Below are 16,850 nucleotides of genomic sequence, written 5' to 3'. Positions count from 1 at the left end.
CGCGTGGTAGATTTCAATAAAATGTATACTGCTTTTGCAAAACGTAAAAAACTCGCGCTTCATCGAAGGAATTTTTTTTTAAATTTCTATTTTGTTTTAATTAATCAGAAAATATATTTCCGAAAATCAGAAAAATATTTCCTGCGGCCGCCATATTTTTAATTTTGAAAAAAAAGTTTCAATCAGGCACAAGATTATCTATTAGCAAAACTAAACTAACTAGCAATAAAAGATTGAAAATCATAATTTTTTCGGGCCTCTTGATTCGGGCCCCTATCCTCTTAATATATTGTTAGTAAGGTGGCCCGTTACGGTGGTAAGTATGAAAACGCGGCACTTCAAGTTACGGCCCGGCAGGTCAATGAACTTTAAAATAAAAATCATGTTCTCCTCGAAACAATAACACCGGTGTCCCCTACTTTCAATTCTGGCTATGTACAAACACCGAAGATATGATGAAAAATGTAAAAAGGCTATCCCTACATTCGGCAAAAAAAACATGTTTCGAAAATACCTTAGTTTGAAAAGGGTGTACGGCGGACTTTTTTCCTACTGTCTAAGCGTTGGATTTTCCTATTTAATGCACTCAGGAGTTGTTAATCAACTCTTATCATCCAAACGCTGCACTTTCACACACACGTCTTAAGCCAAAACATCACATGCACATATATACGATATACGTATATCACTGTATAGATATGTGTGGATGAGTGTATGTGTAATGCCTTAAACACTAATCTGCGCTGACCTCCTTTAACAATGTTGCGAATACGTCCCGCTGCCCAACTCACTGAAAGTGTAAATATTGCGCGACGATTTTAATATTCAACACCACCAACAGCAAACTATCAATTTCATTGCTCAGCAAGTAAACGAGTTTAATATCTGCAGAGGGATAACCGGGATTAGTGTAAGAAATTTCTAGATCTCTATGACAGTTACCAGTTTTTAGTCACTTGACACTGGAATAAAACGAAGAGCCAAATAAGAAATAGTATGAAACGTATAAAGAACTAGTTTGAAGCTATCAAACGAAAACTAAAGGAGCAAAATAACTTTCTTTCAACAGCATCGCAAGGCATCCACCACTAGGTTCTTATATGGAAAGGACTACCATTAAAGAGTTAGGGGTAGTCGGAGGGCCGAAAAAATTATGATTTTTAATAATTTTTTTTTGCTAGTCAATTGCTTTATTTTATAAAAATAAAAACATAGCCTTAGTACATTATGTGTCGACTTGACTCTAGCAAAATTTCAAAAAAAATTAATAATTGTGTGGAGCTCGTTTCTCCAGAAGTCTCATGCGGTGATCATCACAAGTCCTTGGAGATTCATCTGAAATCAATCGAACTAGACAAATTAGTTTTATTAATAGATAATCTTGTGCCTGATCGAAGACTTTTTTTTCAAAATTAACTATATGGAGGCCTCAGGCAACTGAGCTCATCAATTGAAATTGTTGAAGAGCTCGCTCTGGCGCGGGGTCAGCATCAGATTTTCCGGGTCCACAGCCATACTGTGGTATCAGCTGGGCAGAAACTAAATGCAGGGTAAATGGTAAAGCATTTGGAGTAAAAAATTACTCATTAGGAAGTCACACAAGAACTTCCCCAAGCCAAAAACCTTATAAGTAGGCGTTAAGTAGACATCAGGAAAGTAGTCGGTTTTCTGACAGGCAGGTAGGTAGGTAGGGTGGCTGTCGTAATGACACACTGCGACCTATCGTACACAGCTCACTATTACTTAAATTACCATCTCTCCAAACTTCATATTGGGAATAAGCCAGAGCTGTGTTCTAGAGAATGTCTACGGAGAGGCACGCGCTGTGCCAGTATTAACATTCTCTCGAACAGTCAATTAGCTCCAAAATCGATGGATAACTTCTCATTCCAATCAAGGTTGCTCTGGGAATATTTTAAAATCCTCAACACCCTAGCATCAAGAAACTTTGTTACCCTGATGTGGGTTCCGGCGCACGAAGGGAATGAAATTGCGCACACTTTAGCGAAAAAGGGGCAAAGACTCCCTTCATAGTGCCTGAACCTTTCTGTGGGGTAAACAACAGCTTTAAAAGTGCCCTTCTGCGTGAGCAGGAACAACGAGGCCTAATCGATTACTGGGGAGCCCAAGTGGGCATGCGGCAATCGAAAAAACTCCTAGATTCAGAATGGATAAAGACAGAAGCAATCCTTAACCTAAGCAGAAAGAACATAAAACTTTACACTGAACTATTAACTGTACCCTTTAAGCTTAATTATCACTTAATGAAAAAATAGGTGCGATAGAAAACAATTCCTGTAGACTCTGCAAAGAGGCACAAGAAACAGCAAAACAGGTTCTATGACAGTGGCACGACACAGACGAAATTACGTGGGAAATGGGGCTGTTAGATCCAAACCTACTGGTAGAAATTAAGCCTACAGTAGTTTTAGGATTTATTAATAGCCTAAAACTATTTGAGTAGGCTACATGGCTGCACAATAGATCTCTTCAGGTCTTCAGGTCAAAGAGCTAATCAATAATAACAAAGACAGAGTGTAGACTCTGTCTGGAGGAAGATGAAACCACAGAGCATGTCTTGACCAACTTTATTGCCTTGGAATAGAAGAGACTGTCCAACTTTCATCGAGATTAAATAGACCAATGCTCCCGCGACAGTCGGTTCTACGTAACCGGAACGACCCGGATTTATATCCAGCCAAGGACTGTCACTTCAGCGGCATTCCCAGTTTACGTATGGGGATTGTTTATGCTGTTACAACAACAACAATCAAATGGATCCGAATACAATCAAGAATGCTTCTATTGCAGATATTCTGAAATTTCTCCGCTGAATGGGAAATTTAGAGAAAGAATTTGGCTTTCAACGAATTCCCAGCCCGTGGCGGGATCAACTAGGTTAAATAGAACCTGATATAATACATTTAATGGTAGTAGTGCTAGTCAATAGGACTTGCATTAAGTACTTCTGGAGTATGTGGTAGGACACAAAACTTCGTTTAGGTCGAAGTGTCGGCCATTGGAAACCTCACAAATACAAAATTATTCTCAGCCAAGCATAAACTGGCGCTAATAACCGCTTAAAAGATCTTGGCCGAGTTTAACAAAGCGCGCCAGTCGTTTCTTTTCCGTGCTAACCGGAACCAGTGGGAAACCCCAAGTGCAGCCAATTCCTTCTCCACCTGATCTTTCCAGTGCAAAAGTTAAAATTTTCATCTGTGTGCTAAAAAATGTCAAAGATGACGTAAAAATGCATCTGGGAATTATTCACTACTGACAACAAGGCGTCACTTTTGAAAGGCCCTTATTATTGCTGAGTTGCCAATTGTTTTCACTTCTTTTTGAGTTAAAAAAAAATTTGTTTTCTTGTAACCTCAGCATACTTTTGCACTTAATACTACTTTAAAAAATACAGCATCGTGACCGGAAGTAAATTTGTATACAGAATTCCTATACCAATATGAACAGTGGGATCATTGAAAGGGCGCTAGGCGAGCTTAACTCTTGGGCTACAGGCTGTAGCCTAAGTTTAAACGCGCGTAAAACAGAACTCATGCTATTTACGACCAGTTACAAGGTACCAATTTTTACCCTGGCGGCCGCCGTAGCCAAATGGGTTGGTGCGTGATTACCATTCGGAATTCACAGAGAGGTCGTTGGTTCGAATCTCGGTGAAAGCAAAATTAATAAAAACATTTTTCTAATAGCGGTCGCCCCTCGGCAGGCAATGGCAAACCTCAGAGTGTATTTCTGCCATGAAAAAGCTCCTCATAAAAATATCTGCCGTTCGGAGTCGGCTTGAAACTGTAGGTCCCTCCATTTGTGGAACAACATCAAGACGCACACCACAAATAGGAGGAGGAGCTCGGCCAAACACCTAACAGAAGTGTACGCGCCAATTATTTATTTTTTTTTATTTTTAAATATTAACGGACAAACCCACTCACTTTCACCCAGTGCAAAGTACTTAGGTGTAATTCTGGACTGCAAACTTAGCGGGAAATTAAACGTCGAAGAACGGATAAGGAAGGCAGAAATTGCTTTATATGCCTGTAAACGTATGCTAGGAAGAAGATGGGGTATTCAATCCAAGTATACATTTTGGCTGTATAAGGTGGTTATACGACCGGTTTTAACGTATGGGTCGGTAGTTTGGTGGAAAGCTCTAGGGAGAGTACAATACGAAATTACTCGGCAGAATACAAAGATCAGCCTGTGCAATAACGGTCGGTGCAATCAGATCATGCCCTAGAGAGGCTCTCAATGCACTGACACACGTTATTCCAATAGACCTACATATAAAGAAGACGGCAACAATGAGTGCATTTAGGTTAAATGAAGCGGGTCGCTGGAAAGGAAAAACTTATGGTCACGCTAGTCTACTATTGCGACAAACTCAGTTAACCTTGATGAGGACCGACTACATCGTCCCGACGGTAACATTCAATAGGGATTTTGCCGCTCTCTTTCCAACTAAGGAGGAATGGAATAAGGGATTCTGACTAAACAACGTCGACACTACAGTCTATACAGACGGTTCTAAAATGTATTGTGGTGTTGAAGCTGGTATATATTCTCATAGACTTAAAATTGAAAAATCTGTGCATCTCCCTAATACCAGCAGTGTCTTCCAGGCGGAAGTACTGGCAATTGGGGGAAGCTTGTAGGCAACAAATCGCAGGCTTCTCTGTTAAGGGCAACATAGCTATTTTTTTGGATAGCCAAGCTGCAATCCGAGCTCTGGGTTCGGCTACTACAACCTCTAAAGTGGTGGAACAAAGTAGGAATAGTCTTTCCACCTTGAGTGAAAACAATCTGGTTCCCGGGACACCGGAACATTGAAGGTAACGAAAAAGCAGATGAACTGACAAGAGGGGGATCTGCCATGAGTAACGCTCTTGCAGAATCGGTATTCACACCATTAGGTGCAGTCAAGAATGTGATTTCCCTAAAATACCTCCGAATCGCAGATTGTAGATGGAGAGACCAGACGAAAAGCAAAATTAGCAGAATGCTTTGACCCACCTACAATCTCAAGCAATAGTCAACATTGATAAACATGAAACGACGGGACACCTGTAGACTCACGGCAGTCATAACTGGCTTCTGGTCTATCGGAGAACAAACCGCCAAAATGGGCATCCCTCACAACACATACACAATACAAAGTTGCAAACAACCGGAGAAAAAGGAAACAATCTTCCATTTCTTCTGCGAATACCCTGCCATATGGAAGGACAGAATGTTAAACCTGGGCAAACCACTGTTCCAGAGTCTCGAGCAACTGTCTGACCTAGACGTCAACAGCCTAATAAGGTTACTAAACCGCACAGACTGTAGACTGATTTGGTAATGAGGATGTGGCAACAAAATGGTGCGGAAGCGGTAGTTGGATTCTGGATGAATCACCACTCTAACTTACCAACCAACCTATTCTCAAAGTATTAGTTCTACATGATTTTGTCTGTACAGAATTATAATCAGAAGGAATTCGGGCTGTTTAAAATGTGTTTCACATTTTTCCAGAATTTAGCATATACGAGTACAGCAGAATTTAGAATCGCTGCCCTTTTGTGTGAAATAATAAGCATGCAGCATAACTCGCTTAAGCAAGATTTGAAGTTTTTAATTCATTTAATTAGATAAGCCATCCATGGCTTTGGATATAATATTACATCTGCCATCCCTAGATCTCTTCTGCAAATACTCAGCGGTCTGTTCCGCCTTAAGGCTCAGAGCGAGCTCACAATCATCAAACCATCTTAGACTCCTACACGGATATACCCAGTGACTGTGATTATCATCCTCCCATTCTTTGCTTCGAAAATAATTTCCTAATGCAAATCCCTTCCAGACTGGAATGGTTTGACGAAGGTCCATCACCCAACACACCCATTAAGATCTACACGGACGGATTTGAAATGTACGACCGGTGTAGTATCAGTGTTATATTGCGAGGAGATTTCCATCAGTGAATCCTTTAAACTATCGGATCAGTGTAGTGTTTTTCAAGCGGAAATAAACGCTATTCATGAAGACTTAAAATGGTTAGAGATAAACAGAATATCATCAACAGATATCTGCATTCTAACAAACAGCCAAGCTGCCCTACGGGCCCTGGATGCATTCCAAATAACACCAAGGAGTATCTTACACTGTCTCGCCAATCTCTAAATGAGATGGCCAAGAAATATCGCATTATCTTATGCTGGGTTCCAGGACACAAAGATATACCAGGGGACTGTAGGGCTAACCAACTTGCAAGAGAAGGTACCTGTATGCCAAACATAAGTATTTTTATGGGCGTACCTCTCGCAACTCTTAAGGTTCTTATTAAGAACGCACTAATCAGTTCTGCAAATCAAAGATGGATTAGCGTTAATGCCTGTGAAATTGCGAGGCAAACATGGTCAAGGCTAAGTCTACGTCTGTCCAGGAGTAATTTAAAACTGAGTAGACTTCAAATTAGGACCTTAGTAGGGGCCCTCACAGGGCTTTGTCTCATAGGAAATCATGCAAAGAGATTAGGCGTTTACACGCATGATTTCTGTCGTAGCTGCAGAAATGAGGAGGAGTTGGAAACAATTCAACACTTTTTTTGCACATGCCCAGCTCTAGCCAGAAGCAGGAACCGATTTTTAAAATCCTACTTCTTAATGCATATAGACAATCTACACATCGTAGATATCAACAACCTTTTACGCTTTGTCAAAAGCCCAAGATGGTTCAATATGGAGAGAGAAATGTAGCCCAGCCGCGCGGCTCACAACGGACTCATTTCGTGGCCTAAGTGGCATCGTTGTGTCTAACCTAACCTAACCTAATTAGGTGTAACAAAATGCTTTAGAAAAATTGTACTTAATTTAAGTCCTAGTTAACTAAAATAAAAAATCTGTCTACAGTAGAAAAGAAACTTTAAACTACAAAGTAAATATTTTCATATACTTTTATGACTTCTTTAATACCTTCCAGCTACATTGAGCAAATAAAGACGAAAAATGTTGAACGAACAATACACGGAATGTAGAGTTCTACCCACCATCAATGAAACTTTCCCTCGATTTGGTCGATCTATTGCATCGCTGCTCTCGCCACTTGACTTATCGTTGCGCGCCTCCAACATCATACCGATAACACCACCCTCAACACCCTCTCCGCCGCGCAAGCGTCAAAGATTAATGTCAGACGAGAATTACCTTTGGCGACCGCACGCCATGGGAACCACACAACTAACACCGTTAACAACGTTGCCACCAGCAACTGCCACAGCCACAGCAGCAGTGTCCACCACCGTCACTGGTAGCAATTACCTGCCTCAACTACCTTTAAGCTACGATTGTCGTCATGATGAATTAGCGCCACATCATGCAGCGTCCAGCGGCTATAAAAACAATTTGCACGAAATAAGAAATAGCGCTGAAGAAATTCCAGAAAGTCAAGCAAGCGCAATGCGCCCCATTCCACATGAGACAACAATGCGAGAGCCACAACAACAACAACTCTTACAACAAACGAAACAACAAAGCCAATTGCCCATTATATGCGTGGACGACGAAACGATTGTGTTGACCGAGGACGAGGAGGAAACACTTGTCAGTTCACACGGCTACACTGAGGACATGGATGACGAAGAAGGCGACGACGAGGACGATGACAATGACGATGATGAAGCTGTGGTGGGGGCGTTTAGGAGGGCTGCTTTTAGACCAACATTGTACACGGATATTAGTAATGAGGAGAGTAAGAAAAAATATGATGGGGGACGGGACGACGATGAGAAGGCGGAGGATGAGGACGAAGAGTATGTAGACATCTTGAGCAACGATGACGACGACGTAAATCCGCTCAATAGCGCCAATTTCATGCAACGTCTGCAGAGTCAAGCACTGGAGGAGGAGCTGGAAAAGTCCGGCAAAGTATTGACGCGCAACAAACTCACCTACGCGAATGAGGAGTTGCATCATCGAGCCATTGATGGTTTGGCAAAATTATTCGAAAGAGATTTTCTTGTACCAAAGAGTGTAGGTGAGGGGCATGATAATACTTTACTGGCAACCAAACAAACGAACATCGCGATGCCTAACAGAAACGAGGAGGCTGGCGTGAGTGAACCCAATCGACTGGTACTTGGCGAAAAACCGGCAATGAAAGCTAATAGTTTTGGTCGCCACCATCAACCACGCCCTCACAAATCGGAGCGAAAGCGTATGAAACTGCGCAAGCATCAACTCGCAGTCGACGAGGAGACCATTAGCCCAGTCTCGGGCACCATTATAAGGAAGTTGCGCGACGACGAAGAGTTGGTGGTGCGTAAAGGCGACATTGATCCGGCTTTCAATGTGGTTGAAATCACCGAAGAGGCTAAGGCGATTTTGGCCAGCATTGACAACAAAATCGGCGCTTACCTGTGCCAACTGTGTCGCACACTGTACGATGATGCATTCCAACTGGCGCAGCATCGCTGCCCCCGCATTGTGCACATCGAGTACAAGTGCTCCGAGTGTGAAAAGGTGGGTGTGGCGCAAACGGATATATGAAAAATATTTATTGTTTTCCTTTCTGCTTAGGTATTCAATTGTCCCGCTAATTTGGCCTCACATCGTCGCTGGCACAAGCCCAAGTCCGAACTAATGGCCAGCAGTGGACAAAGCAAGAAGCGACACTTGAATGAGCACGCCAGTGGACAAGGCATGACGCATGAGAAGGGCAACGCACCCGATGAGGGACCAGAGGGGATTTACCCGTGTGCGCAGTGTGGCAAAAATTTTCGACGGTGAGTAATGAATGATGCATTTAAAAACAAAAAGAAAATGGACATTTCAGCCAAATAAAGGGTTCTCCAATAACAGGTGTTACTTAGATTAGATTAGAGATGATTAACAATTTTTTATGACCGAAATTGGATGGTATTGATCTGGACAACGTTTATTTTAAACCAGACGGCGCTACGTGCCAAACAAGCAACGAAACCATTGATATTTTACGGGAAAAGTTTCCGGACCGTGTCATCTCTCGAAGAGGTGATCCCAATTAGCAACCAAGATCTTGCAATTGAACACCTTGTGACTTTTTTCTTTGGGGCCACGTGAAAGAGAAGGTCTATGCCAACAGCCCAGGGTCGATTCAAGGCCTCAAAGAAGGAATTCATGAGGCTATCGAGGACATAGGGCAGCCACTTTGCAATTCGGTTATGAAAAATTTCATGAAAAAGATATTGTCCTGTAAGCGTGGTCGTGGTGGCCATTTGCCTGATGTTATTTTCCACTATTAACTTAACTATTAACGGCATACCTTCCCCTTTATAATGAAATAAACATCCGATCATTCATATTTTTAGAAATAACGTTTTTCTTTGAATAGCAAAATAACACCTCTTATTAGATAACCCTATATTTCAACAAAAATCAATTAAAATACTCTCATTCAATTCTAACTCTTTTCCGAAATTATTTTCAATTTTCACAGTCACGCCTACTTGAAAAAGCATCAAGCATCCCATCAAATGTTGGAAAATCTCAAATCATTGGACATTTTCAAGGGTTCTTCCTCCATTACAAATCCCGGTTTTCCACATCCAATGCCACAGCCAAAAAATCACTTCCCCTTCAGCAACGTTCCGGTAACAGCCACCGCACCCCGTTTACCACACACCCATACACCCCACTTCAGCTCCAATCACCCGCACACTATTAAGCCTTATCCACAACGTTTCAATACCTTTCCCTTCCCCACCTTTGATCAACGTCACTTCTATTCACTGGGCGAATTTTATCTTTCCCAACAATTGGATCGCTCTTCCGCTTTCGAGTATGCACAGGCAAATCATTTGCGTAACTTAACCGCTGCAGCGGGAGCTTTTGCGCCACGCCCCCAACTTGTACCACCACCATCCACCCTCTTGGCTGCAAAATGACCCAATATTGTGCGCCCTGTGCCACGCATCGCGCTCGGCACCACTGTAACGACTACAACAACTCTGAGCAGAGAACTAACACAGTTACCGCCGGCACCGGCACCGGCACCACCACCGGCTGGTTTGTCGTCCGCGTCTAGTGGTATGCCAGCGGTTTTGGCTGGTAATAGACATTTCAGTTGGTTGACGGCGACGCCATCAGCAGCCGATGCAGCAACAACAGGCGAGGCAGTGTCGACCTTCGGTGGAAATATTTAAAGCAGGCAACTGGCGCTGAGTTTATAGTTAGTTTTGAATTGAAAATTTTGTCTTAGCTAAACCAAATATATGAATACTTACATACATACATATAAATATATTTATTGTAATTATTATTTATTATCTCAATCAATAAAATATCAAATAAAATTATATTCAAATGAATATTTCTGTTAAATTTCAAGTTTTTTTCTCTGTGGCGTGCTTTCGATTGAAATGACCCATTTAAAGGGCGTAAGATAATACGTAGGACATGTAAGTTTCCTCATGAACACCGTGGAGAAGATGCGAACGCGGGCCTGAAAAGGGAAAGTAATGAGAATCAAAAAAGTAAACCCAATGTACATCCAATAAAATAAAATAGGCAGTTTAATAGCGAGTCATATCTTAAAAGGCCAATAAAGTTGAGGCTAGGTAAGACGGAGGGACCTACAGTATTAAACCGTCTCCGAGCTGAAAATCGTTTTTATGCGGAGCTTTTTCATGGCAGGGATACACTCGCGGGTTTGCCGTTGCCTATCGAGGGGCTACCGCTATTAGAAAACATTTCTTCTATTATTTAATATTCCTGCACGGAGATTCGAACCTGCGCACTCCCGAATGATAGTCACGTACTAACCCATTCGGCTACGGCAGTCGGTAACATCAATCAATTAGCAGTCAATGAACAAAAGAAAACTTGTATGGTAAAACTCCTTCTTCGTCGATGCTTTCTGACAGGGTGAATACAACTTGGGCTAATAGAGTTGAGGAAAGTGCCTAATATTGAGGAAATGATTGAGAAAGCATCAATTGCCTTGCATGACTGCAGCAGTGCCATTGGCAAAAAATATGGTCTTCCTCCTTGGGTAAGTTTGTGGTTCAATAACAGGATTATGAAGCTAATTCTAGATCGAATTATTGTCCAGTGGAACCCCTTGAGAGATCGTTGATACTTTAGGAGCTAGAGAGAGCCTAAAGTTATGTCCGGTTATTGCTGTTGTATCAGCATAAACATTCCCATTCATGAATGTCCTCAGAGACTGCTGAAGTGGTAGTCTCTGGCCGTATATCAATCCGAGTCGTTCCGGTAATATAGAACCGAGCTTCGAAATGGAAAGGCAAGCGGCGAATACTCTTTAGCGGCTGAACTCCTGAAAGAAGGTGGTGAGGAGTTACATAAGTGCCTCCACCACTTAACAATTGACGTATGGGAAAAAGAATCCATACCATCTATCTACCATCTGACATCGCTATTCTCTCAAGAAAAAGGAATGAATTAAAAGAAATTTTCTTAAAAATTAACAAAATTGCGAACGATATTGGCCTTTTTGTAAACGAGGGCAAAACCAAATGTCAAATTTCCATTTCTATACCTATAGCCTATACTTTTGAAGTAGTGCAGCATTTTAAGTACCTAGGAGTTATGTTCGCATGTAGCGGTGATTCAACTTCCGCCGTCAGGGATCGCGTCAACGCCCCCAACAAAGCGTATTACGCCCATCTTAACATGTTCAAGTTCCGACTTTTGTCTGAAACTACAAAGTTCACTATGTACAAGACTCTCATTCGACCAATCCTAACATATGGTTGTGAGGTATGGACTCTTAAGGTTGATGATTGTGCTCAGATTGCTCACATGGGAAGAAAAATTTTAAGAAAGATCTTTGGCCCAATAAGAATGGATGATTGTACCTATAGAATCCGATTGAACTCTGAACTGAACGATCTAACTCACAACGAGGCACCTGTGCGTTTTGTTAAAGCGCAGCGCATAAGATGGCTAGGTCATGTGATCCATATGCCTGTTGCCTGTACCGTGAAGAAAGCCTTGACAGGGAAGCTAATGGGCGTGAAGGCCAAAGGCAGACCGGGGAACCGTTGAATAGACGCAGTGGAACACGATCTTAAGAAACTGGGAATACGTAACTACGAAGCAACAGCTCAAGATAGACCGCTTTGGAGGAGCATTTTGAAGGAAGCTTTGACGCAACCCGCGTTGTAACGCTATTAAAGAAAAAGAAGAAGAACCGACTGTTGTGCGAACTAAAAGGTTTTGACCTCATTTCAATCGGTAGAACGCATCGAAGCACCCCTATTTTATCACTTAAAGCAATCCTAGCAATACTGCCTCAAGCTCCATGCACTTCACCATCATCATCAGAGCATTATAGTCCGGGGTGAACCATTGCCTTCAAGTCAAAGTCTCCTTCAAAGTTATTTCTCCATCGTTTTCTCGGCCGGCTTCTTCTTCTGTCGCGTTGTGGGCTTGTTTCGAAGCTCTCTTTTATAGCTCTATCGTCGCTCATTCGTAAAATGTGACCGTACTATCGAATCCTTTGCACTTTGATGTACCTGATTACATCTGCACCCCTGATAAATGCGTCTAACTCGTCGTTGTACCGAATGTGGTAAGTACCGTCTGCAAGTTGTACAGGTCCATATATTTTTCTTAGAATCTTTCTTTCAAAACGATTTAACTGATTGGTTTCAATGGATTTTAGAACCCAGACTTCGCACCCGTAGGTGAGTGTAGGTCTTATGACAGTTTTGTAGATTCATAATTTCTGGTTTCTAGAAAGTAATCTCGACTTCATGGACTTTGTATGCCCGAAGTAAAACTTATTTGCAACTTATATCCTGTCGGGTATGGCACTTCAGTATCCATTGAAACTTCGAGTTCATATCCGTGTTGATTTGTCAATGTACATTCTCGCTGGGTCCAAGCGCGACCTTCGCAATTGACGTCTTCTGAAAGTATGTAATAGTAGCCGAAGTGCAATTTTTGTGGAGAGGTTTGGTGCACCTGTTCAAGAATGGCGCGAAGTTGCAAGGAAAGGTTGGAGGAGGAGTATTTTCTTAGAGCTCTCCACCAAGCTAAGGCTCAGACTATTGAACTACTGATGTGCATTCCAAGTGGAGGTGGTCAGAATTAAATCAGAAGATGTATGCTGTCAGAGAAATACCTGAATATTTACTGCAATAGCCAAGTGATGGGAATTGCGCTGGGCTGGCTCGAAATTGTCGCAAAATGCCTGACTGCGCTTTCGACCGTATTCAAAGACTTTGAATATAAGTGCGCAAATATACTTGTTCATTGCTGGCGGGCTGATAAGCTAACTAGACTGAAGACACATGAGATGGATTGAGTACTTCCTCACTAACTGCGATGTGCTCCTTGATATATTGGTTTCAAATCAACTTAACGATCGTCGGACAAGTACATCCAACTTGCAAAACCGAAATACCGTTCTGGTCATGCGTGGCTCGGAAGCGCTCGTAGCGACTTGTAAGGCAAACAAAATCAAAGCTCTCGAATACTGTAGGTATCCTTTTCAGATATCGTTCGTTAGTCTCCCATGAGTCGAAACTTGGCATTACATCGAGTCCTCTTTGCTGCTATTAAGAACAAAGGAAGAGGTGGAATCATATCAGAACCGTCACTTCAGTGTTCTTGTCGTGGTGGAGCTAATAAAAATAAGAAAATTAATAAATGCTGCGTGCACTACTATTAGGTGCTTGGCCGAACTCCTCTTCCTATTTGTGCCGTGCGTCTTGATGTTGTTCCACATATGGAGGGACGTACAGTTTTAAGCTAACTACGAACGGCAGATACTTTTTACGAGGAGATTTTTCATGGCAGAAATACACTCAGAGGTTTGACTTTGGTCGCCGCCCCTCGACTATTAGAAAACACGTTTTCTTCAGTTTGGTCTTTGACCGAGGTTCGAAACTACGTTCTCTCTGAATTACGAAGGGTAGTCACGCACTAACACATTCGGCTACGGCGGCCGCGGGACTGATACTTAGCTTTCATTATTTTGTTACGAAGATGCTAGCTGAACCGTAAATAGTCACCGCTCGGTATTTTTCATGCGCGTATGGTAACCTCTCGCCCTTTACTAACCTCCCGTCTTTTATCTCTGACTGTCCTGCGTTTGCTAGAGCAAGGCTGCGAATTTTTGGTTCCGATGCCACGTGAAAGAGTAAAATTCGTTCTTTTAAACTAGAGGATATTTTCAGATTTGCCAAAGAATCTGGAAAATTCTCACAGGATTAACTATGGCTATCTCTTTCTCTATTCTCTGCAATCTTTTCCTTTTGCTACTTCTCTTCTTTCCTCCTTGACTATCTAACCTTTCACTTTCCAGAGCTTTAAATATAGTGGATTTTTTTGCTCGAGTGTTTTAAGAGTTACCAAATGTCTCGGTGCTTCTTGACTCGACTTTTCAAATTTAAATTTCATTTCAATCTCTCGCTTCCACGAGTGAAACACTCAGCTGATAATCCTTCGTGTACCTTTGGCTTTGTTATTCACTAGCAACCCAGCTGTAATTTTTGCTCTGCCAACGTCGGGTAATGGCGCATTGAATGCAGAATTAATCAGTCTGGATAGTAATGAAATCTAAGTATTTGCACACTTTGAATAAGTGGATGCAGTTAGATCGAAATAGTTTTAACGCACGGTCAAAAAAAATTTCGCAGTCGACATCCTTTTTACATTTGTTGCTGCCATGAGCCCTGAAAGTCCAAGGAATTTCTAAACAAGAATTTGGGACTGTGATCCTCGTATAAAGCATTAAATATTAGAATATCCTATATTGCTAGACGCTGCATTCTTCGCCTTTGTCATACCTCTCGCATACACCACCGTTTCCGTAGGCATATTCCATAGGCGCTTCTCTAAGGCCGCTTCACTCTCATTCGCAAAATTCAACGCATTAGCTGTGCCGTCCACTTCACCGCTGCTATCGACAGCATTGCGCACGTAATAGCCATTGGAGAACACCACCAAAATCAAAGTTTCGTCTTCGCTAAGAAAAAGTTATTAAATGTTTATAAAAAAAATCTACCTCGTACTCGTACCTATTCTCCGCCACGGCCTGCTGCACCACATCGTTCAATTGAAAAAGCGTGCGCGTTTGCTCGGCTATGCTTGCCGTCGATTCGGTGCCACTCTCAACGACAAGCAGATATCCTCTCTGATTGCGCCTTAAAACTTTCAAAGCTTTCGCCATCATGTCTGACAGTTCTGGCATGCGACGCATACGCGCTTGCCCATCATCCGTCAAGCGTAAATAGTTATTCGCGAAAATGCCCATGACGTGATCCACATTGGTGTCATTGAACTCCTGCAGTTCTACATTATTTTGTAGTACCGCAAATGTACGCTTCAATTTCAAATTCAGCTTTTGCCAATCGCTTATAATGTTTCGCTTATCCTGCGAGTCGCAAACCGTCTCATCAACCGGATCCCACGCAGTGTTGGGCACACGCGATACGAGCGTTTGTCGGCCACCGCCCATAATCACATTCGCATTTTGGCCTGCCTCACTCTTGAGCAGTTGCTGTGCTGTGTCCATGCAACCGGCCGCTGCAGCGGCTACCGGCAATGCTGCATCACATTCCCAAGCGGTGTTGGGCGTATGTGCATAGAGTGCGGCCATACCTGCGCCTGTGACACGTCGTGTGGTCACAAACCCGGTACGCAAACTGTTTTCTTGCGCCTGCTGGAGCACACTTTTCACATGATGACTTACATTCGCAGAGGCTTGGCAATCGCGAAAGGGCACACTGGCATCGAGTCCACCGACGCGAAAGTTGGGTCGCACACCGTTAAAGACGGCACTAGCCACGGTGAACGGATCACAGAGGTCCGTATTACTGCAACTATTCTGAAAGTAAATATTTGTGATTTTGAGTTTGTTAACAGAATTGAGTTGCTGCGCTACTCCACACAAAATCACCTTCAGCCTGCCAAGATGTGGAAATCGCTCCCAACTCAACGCTGCCTGTAGTTTTGTGCGATTCGTTAGCAAAGCACGCGCGGCCGCCATAGTTTCCGTGTCAATGCCGGTGGTCATGAAGATAATGACGTTACGTGCCACTTGCTTGCGCCAATTCTTATTCAATGCCACTTTCAATTCTTCAATGGCTTCATCGAACCACAGTTTCTGTTCAGCGGGCAGTTCGTCCTTCCAAAAAGGTATGTCCTCTATACTGGAGACCTCGCTATCAACCTCGTAACGCATTAGAATCGCAATGCACAGGATGGTTATCATTAAGGTGAGTAGAATTGTGGTGGCAAAACTGAAGATGCGCGCGGTGTTGAGGCACATATGACTAGGAATAAGTGCGGGTGCGGGTGCTGGCTTGGTTTTGTCCATTGTTCGGCTGCGAAAATCTGTACTCAATTGGCCTGAAAGCAGTGGATAACTAAAAATTCTTTAGAATGTAGTGCTGGTTAAGCGCGGTGAGATTTTCTGATTTCTTGCGATGTAAGTAAATACATGCAAATTGTAGGTATGTCTTCCTAAGTGACGAGAGATAAATTTAACGATATGCTAATAATGTCTTTAATTACTTTTTACTACAACGTAGTTTATATGTTGTCATGAAAATGATAAAAATCGCAGGCCACCCTTCCCCTTAATTATTTTTTTTTTGTGTTTTAAAGGGTTATTCATTTTTATGAAACATTAAAATGAGCTTAACTTCTACAGAAAGATGATGATGGGAGAGTCCCTGGTTGCGATTCACTTGGGAGTGGTCAGGACGATTTTTCTGCATACGGTTCAAGCAACTCACAACTTCCGAGCTTCGCTCGCCCAAGTATCCTCTGTGTAGCTACCGAGCGAGAGCGAGCTAATATGAGAAGACGAATCATTCCGCCACCTAAAAATCCATCCCCAATGAAAAC

The 16,850-nt window shown here is 42.5% G+C and overlaps 2 protein-coding genes across 2 annotated transcripts; one reads left to right on the top strand and one right to left on the bottom strand.

Moving 5' to 3' along the window:
• Positions 1 to 6,998: 6,998 nt before the first annotated feature.
• LOC128855721 (uncharacterized) lies at positions 6,999 to 9,913 on the top strand. The gene is made up of 3 exons (XM_054090873.1): positions 6,999 to 8,510; positions 8,568 to 8,773; positions 9,466 to 9,913. Exons 1-3 carry the CDS (start codon positions 6,999 to 7,001, stop codon positions 9,911 to 9,913), a joined length of 2,166 nt encoding a protein of 721 aa, XP_053946848.1.
• Positions 9,914 to 10,298: 385 nt separating this feature from the next.
• On the bottom strand, positions 10,299 to 16,369 carry LOC128860415 (alkaline phosphatase 4). The gene is made up of 4 exons (XM_054097944.1): positions 15,898 to 16,369; positions 15,017 to 15,825; positions 14,786 to 14,964; positions 10,299 to 10,470 (listed from the first exon to the last, which is right to left on the bottom strand). The coding sequence occupies exons 1-4, from the start codon at positions 16,315 to 16,317 to the stop codon at positions 10,397 to 10,399; spliced, it is 1,482 nt and encodes a 493-aa protein (XP_053953919.1). The 5' UTR covers positions 16,318 to 16,369; the 3' UTR covers positions 10,299 to 10,396.
• Between the last annotated feature and the right edge of the window lie 481 nt (positions 16,370 to 16,850).

Source organism: Anastrepha ludens, chromosome 2 (genome assembly GCF_028408465.1).
Source record: "Anastrepha ludens isolate Willacy chromosome 2, idAnaLude1.1, whole genome shotgun sequence".
NCBI classification, from domain to species: domain Eukaryota; kingdom Metazoa; phylum Arthropoda; class Insecta; order Diptera; family Tephritidae; genus Anastrepha; species Anastrepha ludens.
The sequence above is the reverse complement of the archived record's forward strand: the minus strand, read 5'-3'. Positions and strand labels throughout refer to the sequence as shown.